Source organism: Jaculus jaculus, chromosome 16 (assembly GCF_020740685.1).
Source record: "Jaculus jaculus isolate mJacJac1 chromosome 16, mJacJac1.mat.Y.cur, whole genome shotgun sequence".
Taxonomy (NCBI): Eukaryota; Metazoa; Chordata; class Mammalia; order Rodentia; family Dipodidae; genus Jaculus; species Jaculus jaculus.
Window position 1 is genome coordinate 16849707 of NC_059117.1, and position 27512 is coordinate 16877218.

At 43.3% G+C, this 27512-nt stretch overlaps 1 protein-coding gene across 1 annotated transcript in view; it reads left to right on the forward strand.

Annotated features, from left to right (window-relative positions):
• Nucleotides 1-27512, forward strand: part of LOC101600703 (gamma-secretase activating protein) — a 94831-nt gene that overhangs the window by 44037 nt on the left and 23282 nt on the right. Inside the window, exons 13-19 of the mRNA XM_045136165.1 lie at nt 4065-4142; nt 5596-5673; nt 9202-9294; nt 9414-9631; nt 12456-12525; nt 13296-13378; nt 16679-16732. Coding sequence (XP_044992100.1) covers nt 4065-4142; nt 5596-5673; nt 9202-9294; nt 9414-9631; nt 12456-12525; nt 13296-13378; nt 16679-16732 — 674 coding nt within the window. The remainder of the gene's footprint in view (nt 1-4064; nt 4143-5595; nt 5674-9201; nt 9295-9413; nt 9632-12455; nt 12526-13295; nt 13379-16678; nt 16733-27512) is intronic.

Below are 27512 nucleotides of genomic sequence, written 5' to 3' on the forward strand. Positions count from 1 at the left end.
GTGTTTTCAGAACTGTCCATTTCATTAGCCCCTTTATTGATTGGATTGTTTGATTTATGGTTGTCTTGTTTTATTTTTGTGTTCTTTGCATATTTCAGATGCTAATCGTTTGTTAGGTGTATAGCTGGCCAAGATTTCTCTCCTGTTTTGTATGCTGTCTTTCCATCTCACCCTTTTCTCTGCTGGACAGAAGCTTCTTGATTTCATGAGGGCCCATTAAATGTTGGGATTATTTCCTGAGTGACTAGAGCCCTATTCAGAAAGTCCTTGCCTATGTCTGAAGCTTGAAATGTTTCTCCTGTTTTCCAGTCTTGAAAGCACCTTTGTCTTGAATTTCCCTGCCCTAAGAAATACAATTAGAGACCTTCCAAGGAATGAGAGGTTAAAATCGGGGTGAGGGTTGTGCTCATGGGAATCGGTGGGGGGGGGGGGGGCGGACAAAAGCATTGCTGCCAGTGTTAGGACACTTTGAATCAAGAGTATGAGTTCATATAGACCGTGCCAACACATCTCAGAGTAGGAAGGCAAATAAATGAAAGTCGCTATTCTTTCCCTGTCTGATGGTCAGCTCTGGAACTGTGGTGAGGCTGTGGTTAGCCTCCTCTTGGATGACCTAGGTCAGTTGATTACCACCTTCTGAGAGGTCGAAGTGGGGCAGGAATCACTCCTCGGCAGTTTCCAGAAATAGGCCAGTGTCTGAGCATTTTATGGGGGTCTTTAATAATTGTTCCAACGAGATAATTTCTCTTGAGTCATTGTATCGTAGTTTTCAGTGTCTTAAGTGGTTTCCTAAGGCTAGCCAGTAAGGAGATGGGCTCCTCATCCTTCATGAATATTTATTATAAGTGTCTGGATATGACATTAACAGCATACTGTGCTTTTTTCAAGCAGCAACTTCCTCCAGCTTATAAATAGCAGCAACATTATTTTGGAATAATGATAGCAGCTAACCTTTACAACCAGATAAAACTATTTTGCCAGAGGTTTATAGATATGTATTAGTGTGAGGAACAGAACCAACAGAATGAATTGTATTAAAAAGGGAGTTTAGCTGGGCATGGTGGCACGTGCCCTTAATCCCAGCACTTGGGAGGCAGAGGTAGGAGGATCACCATGAATTCGAGGCCACCCTGAGACTACTGAGTGAATTCCAGGTCAGCTTGGGCTAGAGCGAGACCCTACCTTGAAAAACCAAAAGATAAAACACGCGGGCATTGATTGGATTAGTTTACAGCAGTCCACCAATAGTGGTCTGCAGGCTTGAGAGTCAGGTAACCCAGTAGCTGCTCAGTCCACGTGGCCGGATGCTTCAGCAGTCCTAATCCAGCCCTGAAGACCTGGAGGCTTTGTGATGATCTTGAGCCCACACTGGAAGGCTGAGGGAGCTTGCTTCCAGTGCTGACAAAGGCTAGCTGAACAGGGTCGATGCATGTACGCGTGAAGACATCACCAGCAAGTAACATGCAGCCTGGCAGGTAGAAGGGCCTCTCTTCTCCCAGAGCCCACCTCTGGGAGGGCCGCTTACTCTGGGGAAGAACTTCCTCTTTCAGTCAAGCCTTCGTGGAACCTCAGAGACCCACCCAAGAGGAATGCCTCTAGACAACAGAACTGAACCATCACAATACATTACTTGATTTTCACATAAGAACCTTAAGCTTTCTACATTTTTTTTTTTTTTTTGAGAGAGAGAATTGGCATGCAAGGGCTTCTAGCCACGGCAATTGAACTCCAGCTGCATGTGCCACCTTGCACGCATGTGTGATCTTCTGTGCATGCGTCACCTGTGTGTCTGGCTTACGTGGGTTCTGGGGAGTTGAACCTGGGTCCTTAGGCTTTGCAGGCAAGCGCCTTAACTGCTGAGCCATCTCTCCAGCCCATGATTCCTACATTTTTATTATGTCCAGTTGAAACTCAGGCTGAAAGTTAACTTGCCAAAAGCAATCTACTGAGTAAGCCAAGAGCCAAGATCTGTTGATTTTTAGGAAGTGGTTCTTTTTTTTAAATTTTTTTTTTTGGTTTTATTTATTTATTTATTTGAGAACAACAGAGAAAGAGGCAGAGAGAGAGAGAGAATAGATGCGCCAGGGCTTCCAGCCACTGCAGACGAATTCCAGATCCATGCACTCCCTTGTGCATCTGGCTAACGTGGGACCTGGGGAACCGAGCCTCGAACCGGGGTCCTTAGGCTTCACAGGCAAGCGCTTAACCGCTAAGCCATCTCTCCAGCCCAGGAAGTGATTCTTAACCTTGGTCAGACCACTAGAATCAGGAACTACTGATGTCTAGGCCTGGCCTGAGAGGTCTTGATTTTATTTAATCAGAGATGGAGCTTCCATATTTATTTTCTCAAACAATTTTAGTGCACAGTCAGGGTTAAAAGCCAGTGCTCTCCAGCCATGTTGTCCATGTGCCACCATGAGCATCTGGCTTACGTGGAACTTGGAGAATTGAACCTGGGTCCTTTGGCTTCACAGGCAAGTGCCTTAACTGATAAGCCATCTTTTCAGCCCCACATTTCTGTTACATTTTTATGTATACTAGAATTTTTTCTTACCATTTAACATAAAATGAAATGATTTTTTTTCTGATGATGTTTGCTCTATGAAAGTAGTCAAGAGGAGACTTGGAAATCCTATGATTATTATTTTTACTTATGTTTTAGACTTATGTTTGGACCATAGTCCAAGTAAGTTTTCTATAATTTTAAAGAAATTGTATACTCAGAGCCATAATTTGAACCAAATTGCCATAGTTTTTGTCTGGTACAGGTATTCCTCATTTTTTTTTTTGTTGTTGTTCCAAGATACTCTAACAAAATATGCTTATAGTAAAAATAGTTACAAGTGATAAATATTGTGACAGATGCTTATAGTTGTTACTAAATAACCTTCCTGTGGAAAATAAGGTGCTTTCTTTTCTGCCAAGATTCTGTAATAAAGGCACTAGGGGAGTGTAGTAGAGGAAGCTCTGGAATTCTAATTGAATGCACACAGCTAGTTAGTTCTAGCTCTGTGCCCAGAACCCAGCTTTCCTTATTTCTTGTCAAGTTCCATTCTGTTTAGCAACCTCCTGTTTCAGTTAATCACATAAATATTTCATTGGGGTAAAATTACAAGTTGATAGTATCCTTAATCTTAAAAACAGCAACAACAATAACAACAAAAACCCCCAAATGCTTCAAAATCCAAACCCTTTTTGAGAACTGATTTTGAAACATCTTGGGTTTTGGGTCTTTGGATTAGAGATGCTCAACCAGGAAAGTTTTATTTTAGAATCCCGGAGAATCCAAAATGTGAAATGGGCTGGAGAGGTGGCTCAGTGGTTCACCAGTACCGATGTAAAGCTATATACACCAAGTGGCACGTGTATCTGGAGCTTGTTTGCAGTGACAAGTGTTCCTGGTGTGTCCCTTCTTCCTCTCTCTCTCTCTCTCTCTCTCATGCATACATGCATATTATGTGAAACCCTCCTGTCCTCAAGTCTTTTTTGACAAGGGAAACTCAACTGGAATCAGCTTAAGCAAAAGCCCATGTGTGTGGACATTAAACTATCCACTTAGGAACAGCTGTCTCAGACAATGTACTTTCACATGCAGAGATGTGGGGGGAGGTGGGTGCTCCAAGGGATGGGGTTGGTGAAGGTGCTCAGGGCTCACAGGGAAAGGCCACACTAGGAGCTCATCTTTGGTGTGGCCTGAGCACTCTCAGTGATCTAGCATGGAGTACAGGCTCATACAACATACTTACTACTTAGGAAAGATCCAAGTTTGCCTTTCAATCTAGATTTAAACAAAAATTGAGCACTTTCTTTAATGAGAAACTGTTCTACACTCCCCTGGCTTCCTAAAGAAGAGTATGTTTGGTTTTCCACCCTTCAGTAGCCTGCTTACATCTATTGATGCTAAATGCTGGCTTGAAATTTCTTAGTAACTGAGGTGACTTCTTGAATTTGTAAATAATCTGTGGAGTAGGATGTGGCAGGGTATCTAAGGGAATAGGAATAAGGTCACATGGATTAAGAGATTTATGACAGGGATAACTTAAACCCTATTGAATATCTTCTAGGAAGTTTGTGTGTATGTTACAGCCCGAAGTTTGACTCATGGGAACAAATCACATATTCAGTGTTTTATCTTCATAAAGGTAATTTTCATGCATTCTTTTTCACTTTTACATATTTATTTTTTCCTTTCTTTTGCAAATAGTAGCAAATAGGAAAATTGTAAACATTGCATTACCTGACAGTTTTTATGAGCATATTCTATAACTATACAAAATCAATTAATGGTAAATATTAAGTAACTTATGTACTATATGCTATTGTTTTCAATCATAGCCCATATATATATATATATATATATGTATTAGATTTGTGGACCAACCCTACTGGATATGTTTGCTCAGAGTATGTTGCCTTGCCATTTAGTCATTACTGTGAAAGTCACCTAGCTTCAACACATTTCCATAGGGTTTCAATGAAATGCTTTTACGATCTCAGATGTGAACAGGCTTTAGACTTGAGATGTTTGTTCCATTTCATATGTCTGTGGCCCTAAACATGATGACAGGCTAGGGGTAGGAATAAAAGCTCAGTCTTTGCCTAGTTCTAGAGACAGTCAGTCTGAACCATAGTATGTAGTCATTCTGTTTATTCAGTTTTTCAAAATTCATATTTGTATAGGACATATGGTGAGTACAATTAAACTTTCTTTTTATTTATTTATTTATTTATTTGAGAGCCACAGGCAGAGAAAGAGGCAGAGAGAGAGAGAGAGAGAGAGAGAATGGGCACGCCAGGGCTTCCAGCCACTGCAAATGAACTCCAGACGCGTGCGCCCCCTTGTGCATCTGGCTAACATGGGTCCTGGGGGATCGAGCCTGGAACCGGGGTCCTTAGGCTTCACAGGCAAGCGCTTAACCGCTAAGCCATCTCTCCAGCCCCAATTAAACTTTCTTAAAGATGGTATTTCTGTGCCAGCATTAAAAAAAAAAATGTTATGCCAAACCACCTCAAAATGTGTAATTCTGCGAGTGCCCAGTGTTACCTAGGTGATAGAGATCAAGGCAGACAAGTCTGAGAATTTAACAGAACAAGGAAAACGGCAAAACGGCATACACAAATATGTATTTGGAGTAAGTTAGTATTTTGCAGAACATCTTCCACACATTTCTTATGATGCAAACCAGACCTAAACCTTTTCTGGAGGCGAGTGTCAGCCCATACCAAGTTATGTAGACATTGTAGTCTCCTTTCTATCTCCAAACGGGGCTGTAAACTGGAGGAAACTCAGAAGGCTGTAATGACAGCAAGCATGAGACAATGGGCCTGCGACTTCCTCATGTCTTAGAGCACTGAGGACCCCCTCGGCCCCTTCCCTCCCAACACCATCCGCCCCTGTGGTCTAAGACTCTGCATGCGCTGAGGCCAGCTCTTGGATGCTAAACCATCAGCGACGTTTGGAGAGCAAAGTACCATGAAATCTAGAAGCCAGAAGACGCTGCTAAACTGAGACGGTTACATAGTCACTGCCATGAGTCCAATTCCAGCCTCATTTTTTTAAACTTCCTTCCTCTGGGTTTCTGTTCCCCTCTGCAGGGTATAGCAAGACCTTCACCATTCCTCTGGGGAGTTCTGCCTCACACCTGACAGAGGGCATTACTTTCCTCAACCTTGGTGAGTGATAAAGATTCGTATGGATCTTTTTTTTTTTTTTTTTTTTTACCATAGCTGTTCTCCCAGTAGATGCTATGTTTGAGTCCATGTCTTAGGCCTCTGAGATGTGGCTTGTGATGACCGTCACCGACCTTTCCAAGGTTGATGGGGGAAGGTTTTCTGACACATCCCTTCCACTCCACGCCATTAGCTACTGGGGTGGAAGTGTGTCTTCCCATTTTGGAGAAACCAGGCTTTGAGTTTTTCTTTTTTCTTTTTCTTCTTGACAGCAGTCCTTAAAAAGCCATTTATTAGTACCCAAATGATGACTATGGATAGATACTCCCTACAGCATTTGAGGAACAATACGTCATGTTGACCTTGATTTCTGGAGCGAGAAAGGCCTTGGGCAGTTGTCCATTGTGCCTCGCTGGTGGTGAAAAGCTGACACGTCCCATTAATGATTTATGTGCTTGCCGGAGTGAGTTGCTTGCTCTAAGGAAATATGGCGAGGGGAACTTGAGTAAAAGGGAGTTTGTATTGAAAGGGAAAGAGAGTTTACTGTATGTCCCTACTTGAAAGCAGTTTTTCCAGGCCAATTAAGATGTGGAGCATAAAGTCTTTGGCCTCAGAGCGAGGTGATGACAGAACTCATACTTGCCTGCACACGAGACAGTATTCAAAGAAAGCGAGCAGAGCTCAAGATTCTCCAATTTGGTTTCACATCCCTTTCCTCAGTCCCTTCATTGTTACGACTCGGATTTAGGAAAGTAGAACGTGAGGAAACTGGGAGAAAGTATAACCCAGAATACACTCATATGAAGATTTTTATTTTGAATTACACTATGCAAAGGTTAAAGCCTTCTGCTCAGTGGGCCAGCATGGGCACATTTTGACATGACCTGTGGGAAGTGACCTTGGAGATCACGGCCCCACTGCTTCCTGTGATAAAGGAGAGAAATTAAGATTTCCTGGGTCTGGAGAATGAGTCTAATCGCAGTGCTATATCTGCATCCCGTCTCAACAGTGATGTGGGAAACTTTCGCCTAAAAATGCTGAGCATTTTACGAGGGCAAAGGTATCTTCCTTTTCTCCCCCTGGGAGTGTCTTGCAAAGAGCAGTTGTGATTTAATCTGTGGTCTTCAGCATGTGGACAGGGCCAAAATATTAGAACTCATAAAAACAGGCTTTCGTACATAGCTGTCTTTCCTTCTTAGGCATGATTTATTCAGAGGCACAGAATTGTACCCAAGATTCAATGTATTCTAGAGGGAATTTTTATAACAGTATTACTTTTTGAGCAATTTGCTTTGCTGTTCTCTGCTTATGATTTCTTTTTGTTGTCCTGTTTAAAATAACTGATATAAGATGTAGAGTTCAAATATTTTTCATGAACCCCATACACATCTGTTACGTTACTTTCCCTGAGGAGACACGCAGAAATGATTAAACATCTCTAGAGTCCATTTAACAAATCCTAGTTGAAATCTTACCCCAATACTTTCACATCCCAGAATACTCTCCTGTCTTTCCAAATAACCTGTTGCCAGGGACACAGTGCCACCATAATTCATAGGTTAAGTAGTAGAACCGAGTTAAAACCCAAGTTATTTGGTACCCAAATCCATTCCTGTATGTCCCTCTATGCCATTACTTGAATTTTCAAATCTTTTACTGTATTTATTTGAAAGAGAGAGAGAGTGTGTGTGCAAGTGCACGCGCATGAGTGTGCCAGGGCCTCCAGCCACTGTGAATGAACTTCAGATGTGTACGCTCCCTTCTGCATCTGGCTTACATGGGTCCTGGGGAATCGAACCTGGGTCCTTTGGCTTTGCAGGAAAGCACCTTAACTGCTAAACCATCTCTCCAGCCCCAGTGCTTGTATTTTCTATGGAAGCTTTGTCACAGTAATAGGATTATCGCAATTATATGCATTATGCACTCTAACATCAAGCAATCCCTGTCTTCTGCAAGGACCCTTGATCTAGACTTGTGCATCCTCTTTTCTCTGCAGAAGGCCTTCTATGCCAGTGACTAGGATGTGCTTCTAGACTCTCTTAAAATTGAAATCTAGTGAATTTCAGGTCTGCCTGGGAGAGCAAGACCCTACCTCAGAAACAAAAACAAAAATAACCCATACTTGAAATATTTCTTCTATTTGAGATTTACTACAATCATATGAATTTCTGTGCTTTTCTAACATCCTAGAAAAATTGTTTTCTAGGGCTACTTCCACCTTCCTATTTTCCAGAAATCTTTTTTTTTTTTTTTTTTTTTTTGGTTTTTCGGGGTAGGGTCTCACTCTGGCTCAGGCTGACCTGGAATTCACTATGTAGTCTCAGGGTGGCCTTGAACTCACGGCGATCCTCCTACCTCTGCCTCTCGAGTGCTGGGATTAAAGGCGTGCGCCACCATGCCCGGCTCTTTTTTTTTTTTAATACTGTGTCTCAACCTGGATGCAGATGTTCTAGCGTCACAAATATCTAGTGAAGGGACCAAGAGAGTATAAATTCTAGGCAATTTAGTTATGCAAGGAAATAATAATTCCAGTTGATATCAAGATACACATAGAAATGGTCTTGATGAGTGTCACTTTACATGATAACAAAGGAGGAGGTCAGTATGGAAAACTAAATGTTGAAGCTTCTCCAAACTCAAACAATGAAGGAAATTCCTACTATGAGATATTCTCAGCCTCTCAGATCAAGAAATGATTGCTGTTGCTTGATACTATTATTCTGATTTCCTCTCCGATTATTTAGAACCACATAAAGCTATAATTGGCTTAGCAACAAAACAACAGGTATGAACTGTGATAACCATGGCTAGAAGTATGAAGAAAACTAGTCACAGGTAGAAACAAATGAGATCTGGCTGGCAAGGCGAAATGGGCTAGAATCAGACCACTTGTTACTTGTGTTTAAAAAAAAAAAATTTAAGGCTGAAGAGACGGCTTAGCGGTTAAGTGCCTGCCTGTGCCTAAGGACCCTGGTTCGAGGCTCAATTCCCCAGGACCCACGTTAGCCAGATGCACAAGAGGGCGCACACTTCTGGAGTTTGTTTGCAGTGGCTGGAGACCCTGGCACACCCATTCTTTCTCTCTCTTCCTCTTTCTCTGTCTGTTGCTCTTAAATAAAAAAAAAATAAACAACAAAAATATTTTTAAAAATATATTTTTGGTCATTTATTTGCAAGCAGAGAAAGAGACAGGGAGGGAGGGAGGGAGGGAAGAGGGGAGGGAAAAAGGGAGAGAGAATATGAATGGGCATGCCAGGGCCTCTAGCTGCTGCAAACTAGCTCCAGATGCATGTGCCACTTGGTGCATCTGGCTTTAAGTGGGTACTGGGGAATCAAACCTGGTTCATCAGGCCTTTCAGGTAAGCACCTTAACTACGCTGCCAATTCTCCAGCCCAAGAAAGGCTATTTAAATAAGCTAAAAAATTCCACTAAAGTAAAAAAGGAGGGGGGGATCATGTATAGCTCTGGTGTTTATCTGAACTGCATAACTTTTACCAGGTGAGGATGACTTTAATATTCCTCTTTTACAGGATATTATGTTGCTGTTTACTTACCTGGTTATTTCTTTCATTTACTTAATATTCAACATCCAGACTTGATCTGCCACAGTCTATTTCTGACAGGTATGACTTAAATTTTTCTCTCATGGATATGCCCCTAAGGTTCATTTTGATTTTAATAACTACATTTTGGTGAGAAGAATTTTTTTTTTTTTAATTGCTGATCTACTTTATTTTGTCAGGAAACAACAAAATGACCAATCAGCTACCTCATAGTCCTTTACAGTCGCTGTCAAGATCCCTAGTTCTGGACAGCTGTTCTGGAAAGCTCTACCGAGTGTCCCTTGACCAGTCTTGTTTACTGCGGTTCCTCTGGAGCACCTGCGTAGACTGGGAGAAGATGGCTGCCTTGCACTGTGTTCTGTCATGTGGTCGAGGCCCGTGTTTCCCAGAAGGCCAGGTGAGAACTCAGCTCATGTGCAAACGCTGATTGAAAGTGATCAGAAGTTAGTTTCCCTTGGTAAGAGCTAAATGAGGGTAATGGTCTCTCTCTTGACTTGGACATATTCTTCTTTGGTGTTTCTTTTCTGTGGCTGTCTACAGACATCAGACTATGCAAGTATGTCTGTCTTTGGAATCTAATAGTCCCTCTGTCCATGCTTTTCCTTCCAGTGACTTCAGTTAACCTACATCAACTCCGGCCCCCCAAAAAACATTAAATGGAAAATTCCAGAAATAAACACTGGATATGTTTTAAATGATACATTGTTCCAGGAGGTCTGATAAAATCTTATGTTGTCCAGCTCCATCGGGCCTGGGTTTCTGATTCGTCACTTTGTCCTGCCTCCGTGCGCCCTCCCACTTGGCATTTAGCAGTTGTCTGGGTTACCGGCTTGTCATAATTTCACAATACGTGTGTTCAGGTACTCCCGCTTATCTCAACAGTGGACATCAACTGTAAGAGTAGTGATCCTGACGTGTTGGATACACCGGAGAGTAGCCCTAATGCATTTCTTTTAAGTGAAAAGGCGAACGTTCTTGACTAATAAGAAATAAGAAAAAAATGCGTGTTGCTAATGCTTGGTACTACCTGTACCTTTTGGTACCTTAGTACCTTTTAGGCATCCACTGAGTGGCTTAGAATGCATAGCTTGAAGATAAGGGGCAGCTCAAACTCGCAGCAATTCCTCTCAGTTTCGGGGATTGTACTGTCTTTTTACTACTGTGAATAAACGAGTAGCTATGTTAGTTATAGTCCAAGGCAATGCTCAGTAGATAAGGACTTACCCAAGTATCTACTTTTTCTCCTGGTGTGTATTTTTTTTCATTGAAACATACAGATGTGCATTTATGTGCTCCCCCTTTGATGTGGAATAGAGCCCTTTCTAGTGAATCAGCTAATTAGAGTTCAAAGTTCTTGCATAAAACCACTAGCAATGTATTCTCTCTGACTTCCTGTTCCTTGAATTTTTTTTTTTTTATTTCTAAGGAAGTCAATAATTTAATGACCTTTTCAAAATAATCTATACTTTGGGCATTTTAAAAGCCCAATCCTCTTTTTAAAAAAATATTTTATTTTTATTTATTTATTTGACAGAGAGAGAGAGAGAGAGAGAGAGAGAGAGAGAGAGACGGGGGGGGGGGGAATATGGGCATGCCAGGGCCTGCAGATGCATGTGCCCCCTTGTGCATCTGGCTAACATGGGTCCTGGGGAATCGAACCTGGGTCTTTTGGCTTTGCAGGCAAGTGCCTTAACCATTAAGCCCCCAGTCCTTTTTTCTCCCCCTCTAAAATATTTATTTTTAACACTTGTACATGTTTATCAAGACAGAATGATGCCTTAGCACAGGTATGCAGCCTGTGCCCATTGTAGCAGAGCATTTCTTTTCATTCTTTTCCTCAAAATTCTCGATACTCATACATGTATATAATGTGTTTTATGTTCTCTTCCCATCACCTTCTCCTGCCTTCCCTCTGTTCTTCCCACTGAGCCCCTTCTTCCGGGCTAGGCCCTCTTCCACTTTGATGTCTTTCCACCCCCTCTGTACCACCCACGATGGGCCCAATATCGTGTAGCTCTTGAATCACCCAATCTTCTATAATTGTTTCATCTACACCTAATTTTTCGATGTTTTAGAACATGTTTTTAAGCATCCAGCGTGTATTATCCCAGAGGTACTTTTTGCACGTGCATTTCATGTGTGTAACTAATTACCTAAGTGAGAGTGGAATTACCTATGTGAAAATAAGTGAAAGCAAAAATAAGCACAGCTGGCCTAAGTACATTTAGAATAAAGCATCTCTTTCTGAGAGTGCCTGCTGGCTAGTCCGGCCTTAGCCGTCCTCAGGTCCCAGCTAGGACACAGGCACGGTTTTCCTCCAGCAGGATAGAGATTGAGAGTTGCTGACAACAGGGGGTGGCCCTCCTTTGAGAGGAATGTACAGTGATACTCGCTGTTCACACTGATGACTGAGCTGGAATTTTAACCCAGGTTTTTGCCTCTAAGCTGACATTTTTGTGTTAGATTGCTGCAGCGTCCATGGGTGCTTTACATAACATGCTCCACTCTTTAACATATTTTATTTATTTGCATGAAGAGAGAAACGGGAGGTGGAGATGGTAAGAGAGAGAAGGAAAGAAAGGAAGGGCACACCGGGCCCTCTAGCCACTGCAGATGAACTCCAGATGCATGTGCCACCTTGTGCATCTGGCTTTACCTGGGTATTGGGGAATCAAATTCAGGATGTTAAGCTTTTCAGGCAAGCACCTTAACCACTGATCCATCTCTATAGCCCAACACATTCTTGCAAAAGCAGACATATGTTGGGCTGAAAATTTATTTGCACTCTCGTCAAGGGCATTTGTTTAAAAGATGTGCAAAAGGGGGCTGGAGAGATGGCTTAGCCTGCAAAGCCAAAGGAGCCAGGTCAAATGCCCAGGACCCACATAAGCCAGATGCATAAAGTGGTGCATGCATCTGGAGTTCATTTGCAGTGGCCTACCCATTCTCTCTTTTCCCCTCTCAAGTTTAAAGAAAAAAAAAAGATGTGCAGAAGGGCCTTATTTATATTATTGCTTTACCCTGCCAGCATTATATTGTTTCATGAACATAGCACAGGAGTAAATGTATTCTTAGGTCACCCCAAAATAGTTAGAAGCATTCATTTATGTATGTATGTTTTTATATTATTATGTTTAGGTAGACTATATGTAAATTTGTACTTTGGGGATGTAGAGTACAGGCTTAAATATCAGCAGAATTCTGTGTCTTCCTTTTCCAAGATTATCCAGTGGGTTTTGGAGGCTGTCTCTGCGTGCCATTCATTTGACCTCATTCAGGAATTTCTAATTGGTAAGTGCTGCTGATGTTGCACTTTAAACTGAATGTTTGACTCTTGCTTGAGGGAAATCGGTAAGTTGGTAATGAATGCCTCTGTCAAAATGCTGCTTAGCAGTACTTTTCTTAAAAAACAAACCAAAATAACCTCTATTGCAGTCAGCAGCTAATTAAATTTCATTCTCTTGTGGTTTTTATGAGAAGCCCTGGCTTTCAGAGACTGATAAAATGTAAGATAAGATTTGGGCTCTGTATCCTTATTAGTGATTTTTTTTTTTTCCAGTAAAATGCTTTCATTAGCCAAGTTCTATGTTGACTGTCTCTGTATAAAGTGGTACGATGTCACTTGGGTAGAAGTGCCAAATGAATCTTTTGGAAATTTTTCATTGTGTGTTTAAAACAAAAAAACACCTGGGGGCTGGAGGGATGGCTTAGTGGTTAAGGCACTTGCCTGCAAAGCCAAAGGACCCAGGTTCAATACCCCAGGACCCACGTTAGCCAGATGCACAAGGGGGCGCATGTGTCAGGAGTCCTAGCGTGCGCTCTCTGCCTCTCTGCCCCCCTCTGCCCCCCGTCTCTCTGCCTCTCCCTGTCTGACTCTAATAATAAATAAATAAACAAAAATCTTTAAAAACCCTTAACATTTTATAGTCAATAGATAAAATCAGAATGGCTAACCACCCGAGGTTTGGAGGAGGCAGTGGTTTGGCTAAACGAGTGTCATCTTCTCGACTCTTATTAAATCATGTCCCCTTTTCTTTTCCCGCTTTTGAAACCCGACTCAGCTTCTTCGTACTGGAGTGTATATCCAGAATCGAGTAACCTCGATGCTCTTCTGCCGTACTCCTCAGTGCTCACTTGGAACACAGTAAGTTCACACTTCGTGTCCTGCATGCAGTTAAACCGTGTTCACAGTGTGGATCAGCGGCAGGACATTCCTGTTAAACGTTCACTAAAGCTATAATTTCATTTTTATTTTTACTGTATCCATGCAGCAACACAGCTCTCACCTCAAAGGGAATCAGAGATAGTTTATTTTAGAGCTAAGTGTGAGTGATCATGGCCCAGGAACACAGAAGTGGGTTAACCTAAATTCCATGTTCCAATGTAGTAACAATGTCATGAAGTTTTTGTAGTATCAGAACAAAGAAAATAAAAAAATCAAGACATTTTTGACTGCCTTGGAAACATCAAGTCCGCTGTTAAGGAAGACCTGAGTTTCCCTCTTCTCTAGGTGGTCACATCTTTCTTTTTTAATACTTAAAAATTTTTTTTGGTTTATTTTTATTTATTTGAGAGAGACAGACAGAAAGAGGCAGAGAGAGCGAATGAGAATGGGCACACCAGGGCCTCCAGCCACTGCAGATGAAATCCAGATGCATGTGCCCTCTTGTGCATCTTGGGTCCTTGCACCTCGAACTGGGGTCCTTAAGCTTCACAGGCAAGTGCTTAACCGCTAAGCCATCTCTCCAGCCCGGTCGCATTTTTCTTTAAGAACACTTGTTGAATATGCAAGTCGACTCTGTGGCTATGCGGCAGGAAGTCTACAGATGACGCCATGTTGGGGTCAGGAAATGCTCATCTTGGCTTCCCCTGCTTGTCACCCACGGCTCTTTTGTCCTGTGTTCAAAGTGTCCAGGAAGCAGAGCTGGGACCAGCGATGCCAGGGCCTGGTTGAAAGCCGGAGCACTTGGTGGTTGGGTACTGTAGAAGGCTGGCATTCTGATGGGCAGTGAGTGATTCATTTGGGCTTTTCCTAAGGCTCTGGGACTCAGGAGCTTCGGTGAACATGGGTGACAGCAGGGTACCCCATAAGAACAAGGTAGAGACCCGCAGTTATACCCTCCATGTCATAGGCTCATTTGGGGGTTTACCATGTCGCTTTACAACTTCTTGGGGTTGGAGTCACTTGACCGTAAAGACCTTTTTTAATCCTGAAGGTCTGGGAGTTTATACTTACCTTTAACAATGACGTAAGTCACGTGCTGTTCACTTCTCTAATTTACCGCTGTTTCTCATGCTACAACCTGAATAAAACCTGCCACACTAGGAAACATTAATTTCTCACTTGTGTATGAGAACAGTGGACACAGAGTTTAAAAAAAAAAAACCATAAACACTTGCTATGAGACAAGGAACGAGGTACCCCAGGCTGGCCTCATGAGCCTGCTACTGGGATTATAGGTGCATGCTGCTACACCTGCCAGTAATTGGATTTTTTTTTCAAGATACTAGAAATTAGGGTGCTTTTATATACATAAATAACCCTGAATGGTGCTTTGCAGTTATATCTATTTTAAAGATATTGCTATACCTATCTTAAAACACTGTTCAAAACCTAGCACTGTAGTTACATTGTAATGTTGTGTTGAGGCACTCTCTTTCTGAGCGGTGGAGGCAAGTGTACAGTAAATTCACACCCCAGCATTCTGGTGCCCTATGGAGAACACAGTTGCCTGATTGCTTTAAGAATTTATTTCTCCATCAAACTTTTTTTCTATTTTTGTTACTTGTAAATGTATGTACGTGCCATGATGTACACGTGCAGGTTAGAGGACAGCCTTGGGTTATTTCTCTTCTCTTCCTACCTTATTTTTTCTGAGAGAGGGGGTGGGGGAGAGGGGGAGTGGGGAAGGGAGGGAGGAAGAGAATTGGCGCACCAGGGCCTCAGCCACTGAAAACTCCAGATGCTTGCGCCACCTAGTGGGCAGGTGTGACCTTGTTCTTGCCTCACCTTTGTGCATCTGGGTTACGTGGGATCTGGAGAGTCAAACATGAGTCCTTAGGCTTTGCAGGCCAGAGCCTTAACTGCTAAGCCATCTCTCCAGCCCTCTACCTTCTTTTGCCCTGGGCCATGTCACTTTGAGTCTGGCTTTACGGGGGCACTGAGGACAACAGAGTTGGGGCCAGTAGGCTTGCCTGCAGTCACACACGTTCAACCACTGAATGATCTCCCGAACCCCACAGATACTTCCTGCCGTAGGAATATTATCCACATCAGTAAAACCCAGGTCATTTAAGCTTGAAACAAACACCAATTTCTATTTTTACACGGTGCTGACTGAATTGTCTTCTTATTGACAAGGTGACAGACTAAGTACATGGTCAACACAGAGATATGCTTCACAGTAACAGTGACTGGAGGGCAACTTCAGAAGTTTATTTTTTTTTATTTTAATTTTTATTTTTTGGTTTTTCGAGGTAGGGTCTCACTCTAGCCCAGGCTGACCTGGAATTCACTATGTAGTCTCAGGGTGGCCTCGAAGTCACAGCGATCCTCCTAACCTCTGCCTCCCAAGTGCTGGGATTAAAGGCATGTGCCACCACGCCCGGCTTCTTCAGAAGTTTATCGATGTGTGTTCATGTTCACTAGTTACTAGAATGTTGTCACTTGGGTTTACTGGTATGCATTGTTCCCTTCTCTGCCTGGCTGTGGCTAAGAGCTGCGGGAACTCTCTGAGGAGCTCTTGTTCCTGACATCATGGTGGACAGTGAGGCACAGAAAAAAAAAAGATGGGCATTCAAGTATATGAGAATCTCATTGATTGATTTTTTGCTTCTTCTTTTTCTCCTTTTTTTTTTTCTTTTGAGGTAGGGTCTCTCTCTAGCCCTGGTTAACCTGGAATTCACTATGTAGTCTCAGGGTGGCCTTGAACTCACGGCGATCCTCCTGCCTCTGCCTCCTCAGTGCTGGGATTAAAGGCATGCGCCACCACTCCCAGCTTGAGATTTTTGGTTCTTTGTGCAGAGGCAGGGGCCAGCTCTAATTCATGTAAGTGAAAGGAACGAAGGGGGAGGAGAAAGGGAGCACAAAGAATGGAGCAGCTCCTTTTTATTTCTGCATTTGGTGGCTCAAGTATCATCTGCTTCACTTGCTCATACATAGAAATGTGTGTAAAAGGCCCAATTTGCTCTGCACTTTCTCGTGATAATCTTTCTGTTCCTTTAGAGAACCTGTCATTTATTAGTTAAAGAATATTTCCTTTTTCAAGGCAAGAGATATACTATGTGCACTGTTATTTATACATCGCAGGGTTTATTTAAAGTAAAGATTAGCACACTAGAAGCTGTCCTTGGCCGCTGTCTATGCAGGAAATACTTCCTGGAGGCTTGAGCTGTGATGGATGATACGCTGAACAGTTGTGTATATTCCCCCCACCCCCTATAGGACATTCCTGGAATAACCCTTGAGACAGAAGAGATCACGTTGCCTCTTCTGAAGGTAAGTCACTTTCCATGAGAGGGAAGTCCAGCTTACGTGTAAGAAGACCTCTGCTGCCCCCAATGTCATGGTCCTCCCAGAGGGTCTGCAGGCTGGTGGAGGGGGATGGGGGCTAGGGTCAAAAGTGGGCTTTCTGTGGAACCCTTCCACCGTGGCTGAGAAGTCATTGAGTAAGGTATGACAGCAACTCGTAGCACTGCCCTTTGCAGACAGATGTTTCTGGAAGATAGAATTATAGGGCTCAACTCAAGCCACACTTCAACCAGTCCTCAAACCAGTTCTCACTAGGGAGTTCCTGTAAATTATCTTTACAGAGCCTGGACGTTTTTATTTCATTGCCAGTCACTCCCTCAAAACACACATACACGCGTGTGCGTGCACACACACGAGTTCCCAGTCCTAAAACCGTGAGGTAACCTAGGCTAGGATTATCTAATTTGCTCACTACTTCTTGGGGGATCTCCCTTGGCACACTGCGTGGCCTGGCACTCTTTGTAGACCTCTTTTCTGTGTGCAGAGCTGAGGCTCTTAGTGCCTGCCTACAGTCTGCTGGCTTCAGAGTTTAATAGGAAGCAGGGGGTGGGATCAGTAGAAAAGAATATGCATGCAGTTAAAAAATTTGGGGGGTCTTGAGCACATTTCTTTGAAGCTCCTCTGTTGTTTTTGCAGGGCCTTCTAGTAGTTACTGCTTGTGTAGACTGAGAAATCTGTCTCTGTCTCTGGCAGTAGCAACTCAGTGGGCCATGGCGGCCTCTTATTTACGTTTGATTCTTTTGAATCCACGGGGTGCAGGCAGGGTCTGGGCAGCTGAGGAAGCCTGGGGTGTTGGAAGTCACAGTGATGTACTGCGGGCAAGAGAAGAAAGATGGAGACTGACTTAGGGATTCTAGCTTTTGGTTTGGGAAGAGTCCCTTAAGCTGTCTCTAGGAGCAAGGGCCACTGTGACCCCCTGCTAATGTAGGAAGATGAAGGGAAAAGACTGGTTTTATTAACAGCTTAAAAGGTGTGGTGTTCTCCACTGTTTCCTTCCATGGTCCATGTCTTAATGAGTACTACCAAGCCCATGTGTTTAATAGGCAGCCGGTGAAGATATCTTCTCTCCATCCCTCTCCCTGCCTATCTCTCTCCCTCTGCCCTTTCTCTGTTTTGGTACTGGAGATTGAACCCAAAGCCTGGAACATGCTAGATACGTGTCCTGCATTGTGCTAGACCCTCAGCTGCCCAGCTGGCTGGGATTCCATGTATGTGTTGCCAGGCTTAGCCAGGAGAGAATTTTTAGGAGAAAGTTAAGTATCCCTCACATTTCTATAGTTCATATCACCTGTATGTTTCCCCTCATTTCCTCATGATCTTTTTGAATCGTTATGCATATTTTGCTTAGTAGAAATGGTGACCTAGAGACATATTGATAATACTATAAATTCATAAACACTTTTCATGTTGCTACATAAACTAACGGTGTCTACTGATTCCACTATATGGTTATGTCTAAATTTTTGAAAAGTATATTTATTTGCAAGGGGAGAGGGAGAGGGAATGAATGAATGAGAGAATGGGCACACCAGAGACTAGTGTTTCTGTGAATAAACAGACATGTGCACCACTTTATGCATCTGGCTTTATGTGGGTACTGGAGAATTGAACCTAGGCTGTCAGGTTTTGCAAGCAAGTGCCTTTAATTGCTGAACCATCTCTCCAGCCTCACTATGTCTAAATTTATTAAATATTCTGTTTTGGACATTTAACTACCTGTACACATCATGTAAGCATTTTCTGGGAATGCAGCTCAGTGGTAGAGTGCTTGCCTGGCATGTGTAAGTTCAGTTTGAGCCACAGCAAAACACAAAGTTTTACCCCTACTAAAGTTGAAAGTTGGGAATATCTTTGGATCACAGACTATGACAATTTTTTTTTTTAATTTTTAAAAGTATTTTACTTTTATTAGAGCATGCGCATGTGACAGACAGGCAGATAGAGACTGGGCACACCAGGGACTCCAGCCACTGCAGACAAAGCTCCAGAAGCATGCGCCACCTTGTGCATCTGGCTTACATGGGTTCTGAGGAATTGAACCTGGGTCCATAGGCTTTGCAGTCAAGCGCCTTAACCACTAAGCCATCTCTCCAACCTGACTATGACAGTTTTTGTAGCTTTTGATTCTTCTTACCAGACTAATATTTAACAGAAATTGTGATAATTTATGCCACTCAGAAGGATTTATGAATCTGCTAGTTTTACCATAGCCTTATCTAGTGTGTATGTTTTCATTTAAGCAGTCAGTAGATTGCAGCGATGGGAAGGTACTGTATGTAAAATGATGTATTTTGTGTCCTTTATGTTTTTTTCCCCCCTGCTTGACATTTCCATTTCTCCTTTTTGTCTTCTTCTGTCCCTTCATTTTTTTTTTTAACCTGGCTCCGGCGGTGGTAGTCCCCCATCATTGGCACAGGTGCTTGGGAAGTCTGGTGGCGCTGCATGTCCTTTATGTGGTACTTGCCTAGGACAAGTCTTGAGCCCTGTGGATCTCTTCGAGATCCCCTCCACACAGACACGATCTGGCCGGAGGCAGGAGGTAGCCTGCAGGGCCCAGCTTGCGGCTCAGAGGCAGTGCTGGCCCAGATGTGAGCAGCTCCTTCCATGCCCACTCCAGTGGCTCAGTAGGAGACTTTGGGTCAGTCCACTGTGGTTCTCGGGACCCCTGGCCTCTAAGGTGCCATCTGCCTCTCTATCTCTTCTTGCCTCAGTATAGGCTGCTGCCTTTGCCTTTGCCTCTCCTCCTTGTATCCCAAGTTCCAGTTTAGTTTTACTGTGATGCTATTCCTGTCCCGTGCTTGAGGAGGCGCTTCCCACTTCTGCCCTGCCTTCGTCCCCCACTTATGTGACTGTTTTTCACCAGGTCTGAGAGTGCATGGCCCAAACCCCCAAACAACAGTCAGAATGGTGCTGCTGAACTGAGGCCCCAGGGACCTCTGTTTGCATGGACAACCCTCACTTCCTCTCTCCTGGTGGAGTTAAGGGGCGGGGGGCAATGTGAAATGAGAGATGCGTTTTCCTCCTGCTCTGTCTGCGGATGGTTCAGGACGAGGAGGCGGAGCACTTTACACACGCTTAATGCAGCAACTTTCATCGCAAGTTAGCGGTGGCACTTTAGTGAGAAGAGAAACCATTAGAACTATTCAACCACCGGGAGCCAGCGTGCACGGACGAAAGAAAAGAAAGCAAGATCTTACTCAAGCGTAAGGGTGAAACAGTCAGCCTGTGATCGGGGAGGAGTTGGATGAATTTTGACCAAAGTACTTTGAGAATCAGGCAGTCGCTTTTGCTTTTCTCCTTTGTTTCTTTCTTCTTGCCGTCTTTCTTGTGTGCTCCCCACCCCATCTTGCGATGTAACCCAGGATTGCCGTGAACTGGTAATACTTCCGTCTCAGGCTTGTCTGAGAGCTGGGATTACCAGTGTGCAAGACTGAGCCTGGATCAAAATTGGACATTTTTAGTGTATTTATTTTTTTAGTTTTATTTTTTGATTTTTCGAGGTAGGGATTTTTTAGTGTATTAAATAATGTGTGTAGATTGATGGCTAACTACCTGACCCAGAGATGGGGAAGGCAGAAAGATTGAAAAATTCCTTGTTACAGCCTCTGAGGTGGAATACTGTAAGTGTCTGTCAGGGTATGTCACCTCTGAGATGGAAAACTATAAGTGTCTGTCAGGGTATATCACCTCTGAGGTGGAATACTGTAAATGTCTGTCAGGGTATGTCACCTCTGAGGTGGGATACTTTAAGTGTCTGTCAGGGTGTGCCGCCTCTGAGATGGAATACTGTGTCAGGGTATGCAGCCTCTGAGCATTAGGCAAAAGCATGGTGTCTACCTGGGTTCTTTCCTTCCAGATACTTAGTGTGGTGGTTTGAATGCATATCCCCATAGCCTGAGGTATTTTTAAATATTTATTTATTTATTTGAGAGAGAGACAAAGAGAGGCAGATAGAGCATGAATGGATTTACCAGAGCCTCTAGCCACGACGAAGGAACTCCAGACGCACACACCACCTTGTGCATCTAGCCGCAAGGCATTTTTGATAAAGTTTACAACTTAAGTCTCCAGTGGCACGCTGGCAGAGGTGGCATTTGCAGGGGGGGGGGGCGGATCTTATACTGTCGCCTCAAGGTGTGTTCAGAGCAGTTTGGTGGCGTCCCTCTGCCATGAATCTGTGGAAGTGAGCCAGCTTCTTTGGCCACTGATAGAGCTTCCCCTGGATTCCGTGACCTTGAAATAAATTCTTTCCTCCCCAGAGTTGCTTCTGGTCAGATGTTGGTTCAGCAATGGGCAGGTAACTGCAGCATTTAACTAACTGCTTCTTCACATGGAAGGCATTTAAAAATGGCCTTAGCAGGGCACAGCACAAGGGTAATTCATTGTTTTATGAAGCACAAAGGACACTCCTGTTTTTCTTGGACACCCCCCTCCATGCAGGTAGACCCCCATCACTTAAGTTAAGGATTTGTTAGAAACTTAAAATCACAGTGGGTAATAGCTCACGCTTTAAAAGAGTCTTGAGAAGTGTTGCTTGGACAAAGATGTAGCTTCGTTGCGAGTGGCAGCTGTCTACGTGGGAAGCCATGGTTTTCCAAGGTTCAGCTTGCACCTGTTTTCTGGGAGAGTGCATGCCAGGGGGTTCAGTTAATACTCAAAACAAGTTTATGATCTTACAAAGCAATGCTATTATATATACCCAAGGCCTCGCCTGGTGAACTCCTCCTTGTCATTTTTGCACAGACAGTTCATCAATCTTTTTCCTAGCTATAAGCTTGAGGATGAGACCAGGGATCAAGCTTTCATTCCTATGTTTTTTTAGGCTGAGCTGCTGTTATATTTTCTTTGGTTACAGCTACAATGTTCAATTTTTAAGACTGAAAGGAGGGAACTGTCTTAGCATTATCTTTTGTTGGGGAGGGGGACATATGCTTTGAGAAAATCAAGTGTGAGACAGAATATAGGTATATTTAATGGTTCCGTTAAAAAAAAAAAATCGAGGAGGCTGGAGAGTTGGCTTAGCAGTTAAGGTGCTTGCCTACAACGCCAAAGGACCCAGGTTGGATTCCTCAGGACCCATGTAAGCCTGATGTACAAGGTGGCACATGCGTCTGGAGTTCGTTTGCAGAGGCTGGTGTGCCCATTCTCTCTTTTTCTTTCAAATAAATAAAAATTAAAAAAAAATTAAAAATCCAGGGCTAGAAAGATGGATTAGCTGTTAAGGTGCTTACCTGTGAAGGCCAAGAACCCAGGTTTGATTTTTTTTTTTTTTTCTTTTTCTTTCTAGTACCCACCTGAGCCAGGTGCACAAGGTGGCACACACATCTGGAGTTCATTTGCAGTGGCTGGCATGCCCTTTCTCTCATATGCCTTCCTTTCTCTTCCTGTCTCTCTTTCAAATAAATAAGTTTTAAAAATTGAAAAAAATCCAGCCCATTAAAAAAAAAAAAAGGCTGATAAAGTTACCCATCTGCTCAGCAAGGAAGTGGATTTTTTTTTTTTTTTTTCTAGATACTGGGGAAGGAGGAAGTCTATTTATATTCTGAAGACCTTGAACTTGTACGTATAGTTTTCTTGGTGGGCAGTCTCGGGAATTCTAGTCATTTCTCTTGTGTTTGATTGCTGCTACACAAGATCTTAATTTAGCATGGCTCCCTGTCAGCTTATATCCACACAGACATGGTCTATCCTGCCGGTGCTAGAGTGTGGGTTGCTGGGTTTCTTGGACTTGTATTGAGCGGGGGATCCCCTGAAGAGCCGAAATGCTCCTCCGCTTTAGCTCTGCTGGGTGTGTCCTGGCACAGAGTAAAGAGTTCTTTGTGAGTTGTCTTCCAACCCTAAGATGATATTTATTTTTATTTGAGAGAGAGGCGGGGGGAGAGTGGGAGGGAGGAAGACAGACAGACAGACACAGAGACATAGAGCGAGAATTAGGGCAACAGGGCCTCAGCCACAGCCACTGCAATTGAACTCCAGATGCTTGCGCCACCTAGTGGGAATGTGCAACCTTGCACTTGCCTCACCTTCATGTATCTGGCTTATGTGGGATCTGAAGAGTCCAACATGGGTCCTCGGGCTTCACAGGCAAATGCCTTAACCACTAAGCCATCTCTCCAGCCCCCTAAGAAGGTGTTTAATCAGCACAAGAAGGACTAAAGTCAGAGAGCCTTTGAGCAATGGAAGGCAGATGTTTATTCCTGGAAGGCATGCAGATGAACAGTGCCACAGGGTATATTTTTTTTTGTTGTTCTGGTTTTGGATCAACTGGCCATCAAAACTGTCCCTCAGTGTCTCTCAGTGTAACTTATTGGTCCTTTAGTTCAATCAATGGTTGTGAATAAGTGCATGTGCCCATTGTTTCCTGGTACCCTAAGAGACAAAAATGAGATTATTTTTGAAAGAGAAACTAGCAATAATTTTATTACTTCCAAAGTGAAAACTTAAAAACTCCCTTAGGTGTGCAGGAAAATGGTCTTGAAGCATGCTTTGAAAATCTGATTGCTTTTGATTCCAGACTCTTCCCAGGTTTTGTAGCTGAAGTCACTATCATTTGAAGTGTCATGAAGATAGTATCATTTGTAGTTTCTATTTTTATTTGTAAACAGAGACAGTGGGGGGAATGGGCAAGCCAGGGCTCTAGCTGCTGCAAACAAACTCCAGTTGCATGTGCCACCTTGTGCATGTGGCTTACATGGGTCTTAGGGAATCAACCTGGGTTCTCTGACTTGGCAGGCAAGTGCCTTAACCACTGAGCAATCTCTCCAGCTTCTCTTTGTAGTTTTTAAGTATTGTGAGTTCTTTTCTGGTGATGTGGGCCTTCAAACTTGTGGCTTTGATTCTGTTGTCACTTAAGAAAAATATTTGAGAAAGGGAAAAAGGAGAAACAGGGACAGAATGAAAATAGGCACACCAGGACCTCCTGATACTTGCACACTAATTCCAGATAGCATGTGCCACTTTGTGTATCTGGCTTTGTGTGGATACTGGGGAATTAAACCTAGGACATCAGGCTTTGCAAACAAGGGCTTTTAACCACTGAACCATCTGTCCAGCCCTGTTGTCACTCTTGATGGGTACAGTATCTGTGACCCCCTTATTAGTGAAGCACATGCTGACTGAGAGGGTATCTTTGTGTATCCCAAGGCCATCCTTAAGCACAGGGTGAGGTGCTGGGCTGGTGTGTGTGTGGGGGGGTGGGTGGGGGGTTGTGTAGATTCTGCTCTCTTCATCCACATTTTATGTCAGAGATTTTTATTATCTGAGCTAATGAGCATACTGGGGTTAACTTGATCCTTTGGGATCTCTCAAATACAGGACCTAACTTCCTCTTTCACCTTCGCCTTTGCCAGCCCTCAGATAGGCGTGTATGGGGTTGAGTGCATTGTTAGCGAGCGGGAGGGTGATGGGTGTGTTCAACCATGTGTTCAGCCCTGAGACCATGGGGATCATATGAGGAACTTGAGAAACTAATGAAGCTCAGGCCACATCCCGAACCGATACAATCTCTGGCAGAGTGTTCCAGGTGGCTCCAAGGGGGCAGCTGAGGCTGGAAACCACCTGGCAGAGGCTGTACTCCACCAGAGAATGATCCTTTGCTCTGCTTCCCAATGCTTTTCCTTGCATCTAAACCCACAGCCCACATTCTGGTCTCTAAGCCTTTGCTCAGGCTCCACAAAACGCATGGGACATCCTCGCTTTACCCTTCCTTTACTCAAATCCGTTCCCACCTCCTGGGCTATATCTCTTCCCAATCTTCCAGACAGGCTTGTTAACTTATAGTGATCTCTGAATTTCAGTAGCTTAAAGATTTTCTAAGTATATTTTATTTACTTATTTGGGAGAGAGAGAATATGAATGAATGAATATGGGCACGCCAGGGCATCCAGTCACTGCAAACAAGCTCCAGATGCATCTTCCACCTTGTGCATCTGGCTTACATGAGTCCTGGAGAATTGAACCGGAATCCTTTGGTTTTGCAGGCAAACGGCATAACCGCTAAGCCATCTCTCCAGCCATTATTATTATTATTATTATTATTATTATTATTTATTATTATTATTTTTTTTACCAGTACTGTCTTCCAGAAACAAAGCATCTGTGGCATTCATGACCCCGCAGTGGCTGACATTACCTACACGAGACCTGCAGACTAAGAGGGGAATGTGTTGCCATCAAAAGAGAAGAGAGTAGTTGGAAAGGAAGATTCTGTGGAGGCAGAGTGGAGGAGGGAGCAAAGAGAGAGGACAGTGTGTGTGTGTGTGTGTGTGTGTGTGTGGCTATGATCATGGTCTATTGTCTGTAGGGTGTCAATAATAAGTTAAAAAAATTCTATCACTGATTTGATCGAGACCAAATCATGACATACACCCTAACTAATTTTCTCTGTGTACTCTCACATCAGTAAGAGAACACACAGGTTATAACAGGTCCGCAGCCTTCCCAAAGGACTTGTAAGTTCATATGAGAATAATTTTGGGACCTTCAGGCTAATAGCAGTTTTTTCTTCAATGTAAGCTTTATAACGTTTTGTTTCAAATTCAGATTTTAATTTCTCTTCTATTGTGTCACGTTTCCTAGGAGAACATGAACAAATGGCTGTTTACTCAGGTTTAGCTTGGCAAGTCAGTGGGTTTATTGAGGGTGCTCAAGGATGGGTGATACCTGGGCAGCTGTGCCACTCTAAAGCCCCCCTCAGCCTGGGTGCTGGCTCCTGAAGGCCACTTTCTGCACACCTTGCAGGTGGCTTCTCGTCTTCCCCAGCACTTGTTTACTGCTTATAGAATGTCAGGAAGGGACCTCATGAGTCTTAGGCGTTTTATTAGCTTCACAAGCTTATCAGCCCCTTCCTCCCTTCCGGAAGGAATGTTTCAGCTGGGAGGAAACAGCTATACACATTCTTACCCGGAGTTCTGAACTATATTGGGCCATGATCACATTTCAGAATCTGGTACTGGGCTGGAGAGATGGCTTAGCAGTTAAGGCACTTGTCTGCAAAGGCACAGGACCCAGGTTTGATTCCCCAGGGCCCACGTAAGCCAGATGCACAAGGTGGCACATGCATCTAGAGTTCGTGTGCAGTGGCTGGAAGCCCTGGTGTGCCTATTCTCTCTGCCTCTTTCTCAAAATAAATAAATAAATATTTTAAAAATCTGGTGCAAGGTATAAATGTGTCCCCAGAAGAGTACTCATATGAAGCATTGCCAATGGTTGCTCCAGTGCCTTTGAAGCCTGTCCATGGGCCTACCAGGAGTTCTGTTTCATCTGTTACTCTTCACTGACACAAAGTTATGAGGAAAGGGATTGTTTTTTTTTTTTGAGGTAGGGTCTCACTCTAGCTCAGGCTGACCTGGAATTCACTATGTAGTCTCAGGGTGGCCTGGAACTCACGGCGATCCTCCTACCTCTGCCTCCCGAGTGCTGGGATTAAAGGTGTGGGATTTTTATTTTTAATGGAATGAGAAGGTAGGTAATTTGGAAGGGATTCTTTTTTTTTTTAATTTTTTTTTAATTTATTCATTTGAGAGCAACAGACACAGAGAGAAAGACAGATAGAGGGAGAGAGAGAGAGAATGGGCGCGCCAGGGCTTCCAGCCTCTGCAAACGAACTCCAGACGCGTGCGCCCCCTTGTGCATCTGGCTAACGTGGGACCTGGGGAACCGAGCCTCGAACTGGGGTCCTTAGGCTTCACAGGCAAGCACTTAACTGCTAAGCCATCTCTCCAGCCCTTCTTTTTTTTTAATTCTTTTTTTTTTCTGTTTTTTTATTTTCACAATTTTTATTAACGTTTTCCATAATTATAAAAAATATCCCATGGTAATACCTCCCCCCTCTGCACTTTCCCCTTGGAAGGGATTCTTAAAACATACATTTGTAAGGAGGGGGGGGATGGGCATGCCAGCACTGCAAGCAAACTCCAGGTGCATGTGCCACTTTGTGCATCTGGCTTTACATAGGTACTGGGGAATCGAACCTGGGTCATTAAGCTTAGCACAGACAAGTAAGTGCCTTAGCTGCTGAGCCATCTCTCCAGCCCTGGAAAGGTTCTCTTTTAAGAAGCCCCAGTGTGAGTGAAGTCTTCTAATTACAGGACAGCATTTGGCCGCAGGGAACCAGGCCTTAGGAAAATCCAAGTTCTCTGATACTATACTGGGAAAAAACAGATGGGTCTACAACCTAAGTGACCACTAGATGTCACCACAATACCACCTGGTTTTCTGGCTTTGACACCAGTATTTTGAGGCCAGATGTAGGACACCAAGAAAGCTCTACTGACCTCTAGGCAGGAACTTTGTCCTGACACAAGCCTGCAGTAATGGTCCAAAGAAGCTCTTGAATACAAAGAAGGAACAAAAATACAGTATAAATTTATAGACTCAGTATAAATACAGAGAAGATGAATCACCTGGTAGTCCTTGCCTAAAGAGAAAATAAATCAGAGCTGACTTTAGTGTTTTCATTTCCCATGAAACAGTATTTCACCTAGCTTCCAAAGTTTTTTTTTTTTTTTAAATTTTTATTCTGTTTATTTATTTTTGGTCTTTGGGAGAAGGAATGTGGCTGGATGAACATTTCATGCTTCTGAAACAAAATTTAAAATATGTAGCATCCAATTTTGTGCTTTCAATGATAACATGTTACCCAAATTTTTATTTAACATAGTGTTTTTCTTTCTTTCTTTCTTTCTTTCTTTTTTTTTTTTTTGAGGTAAAGTCTCACTCTAGTCCAGGCTGACCTGGAAGTCACTAT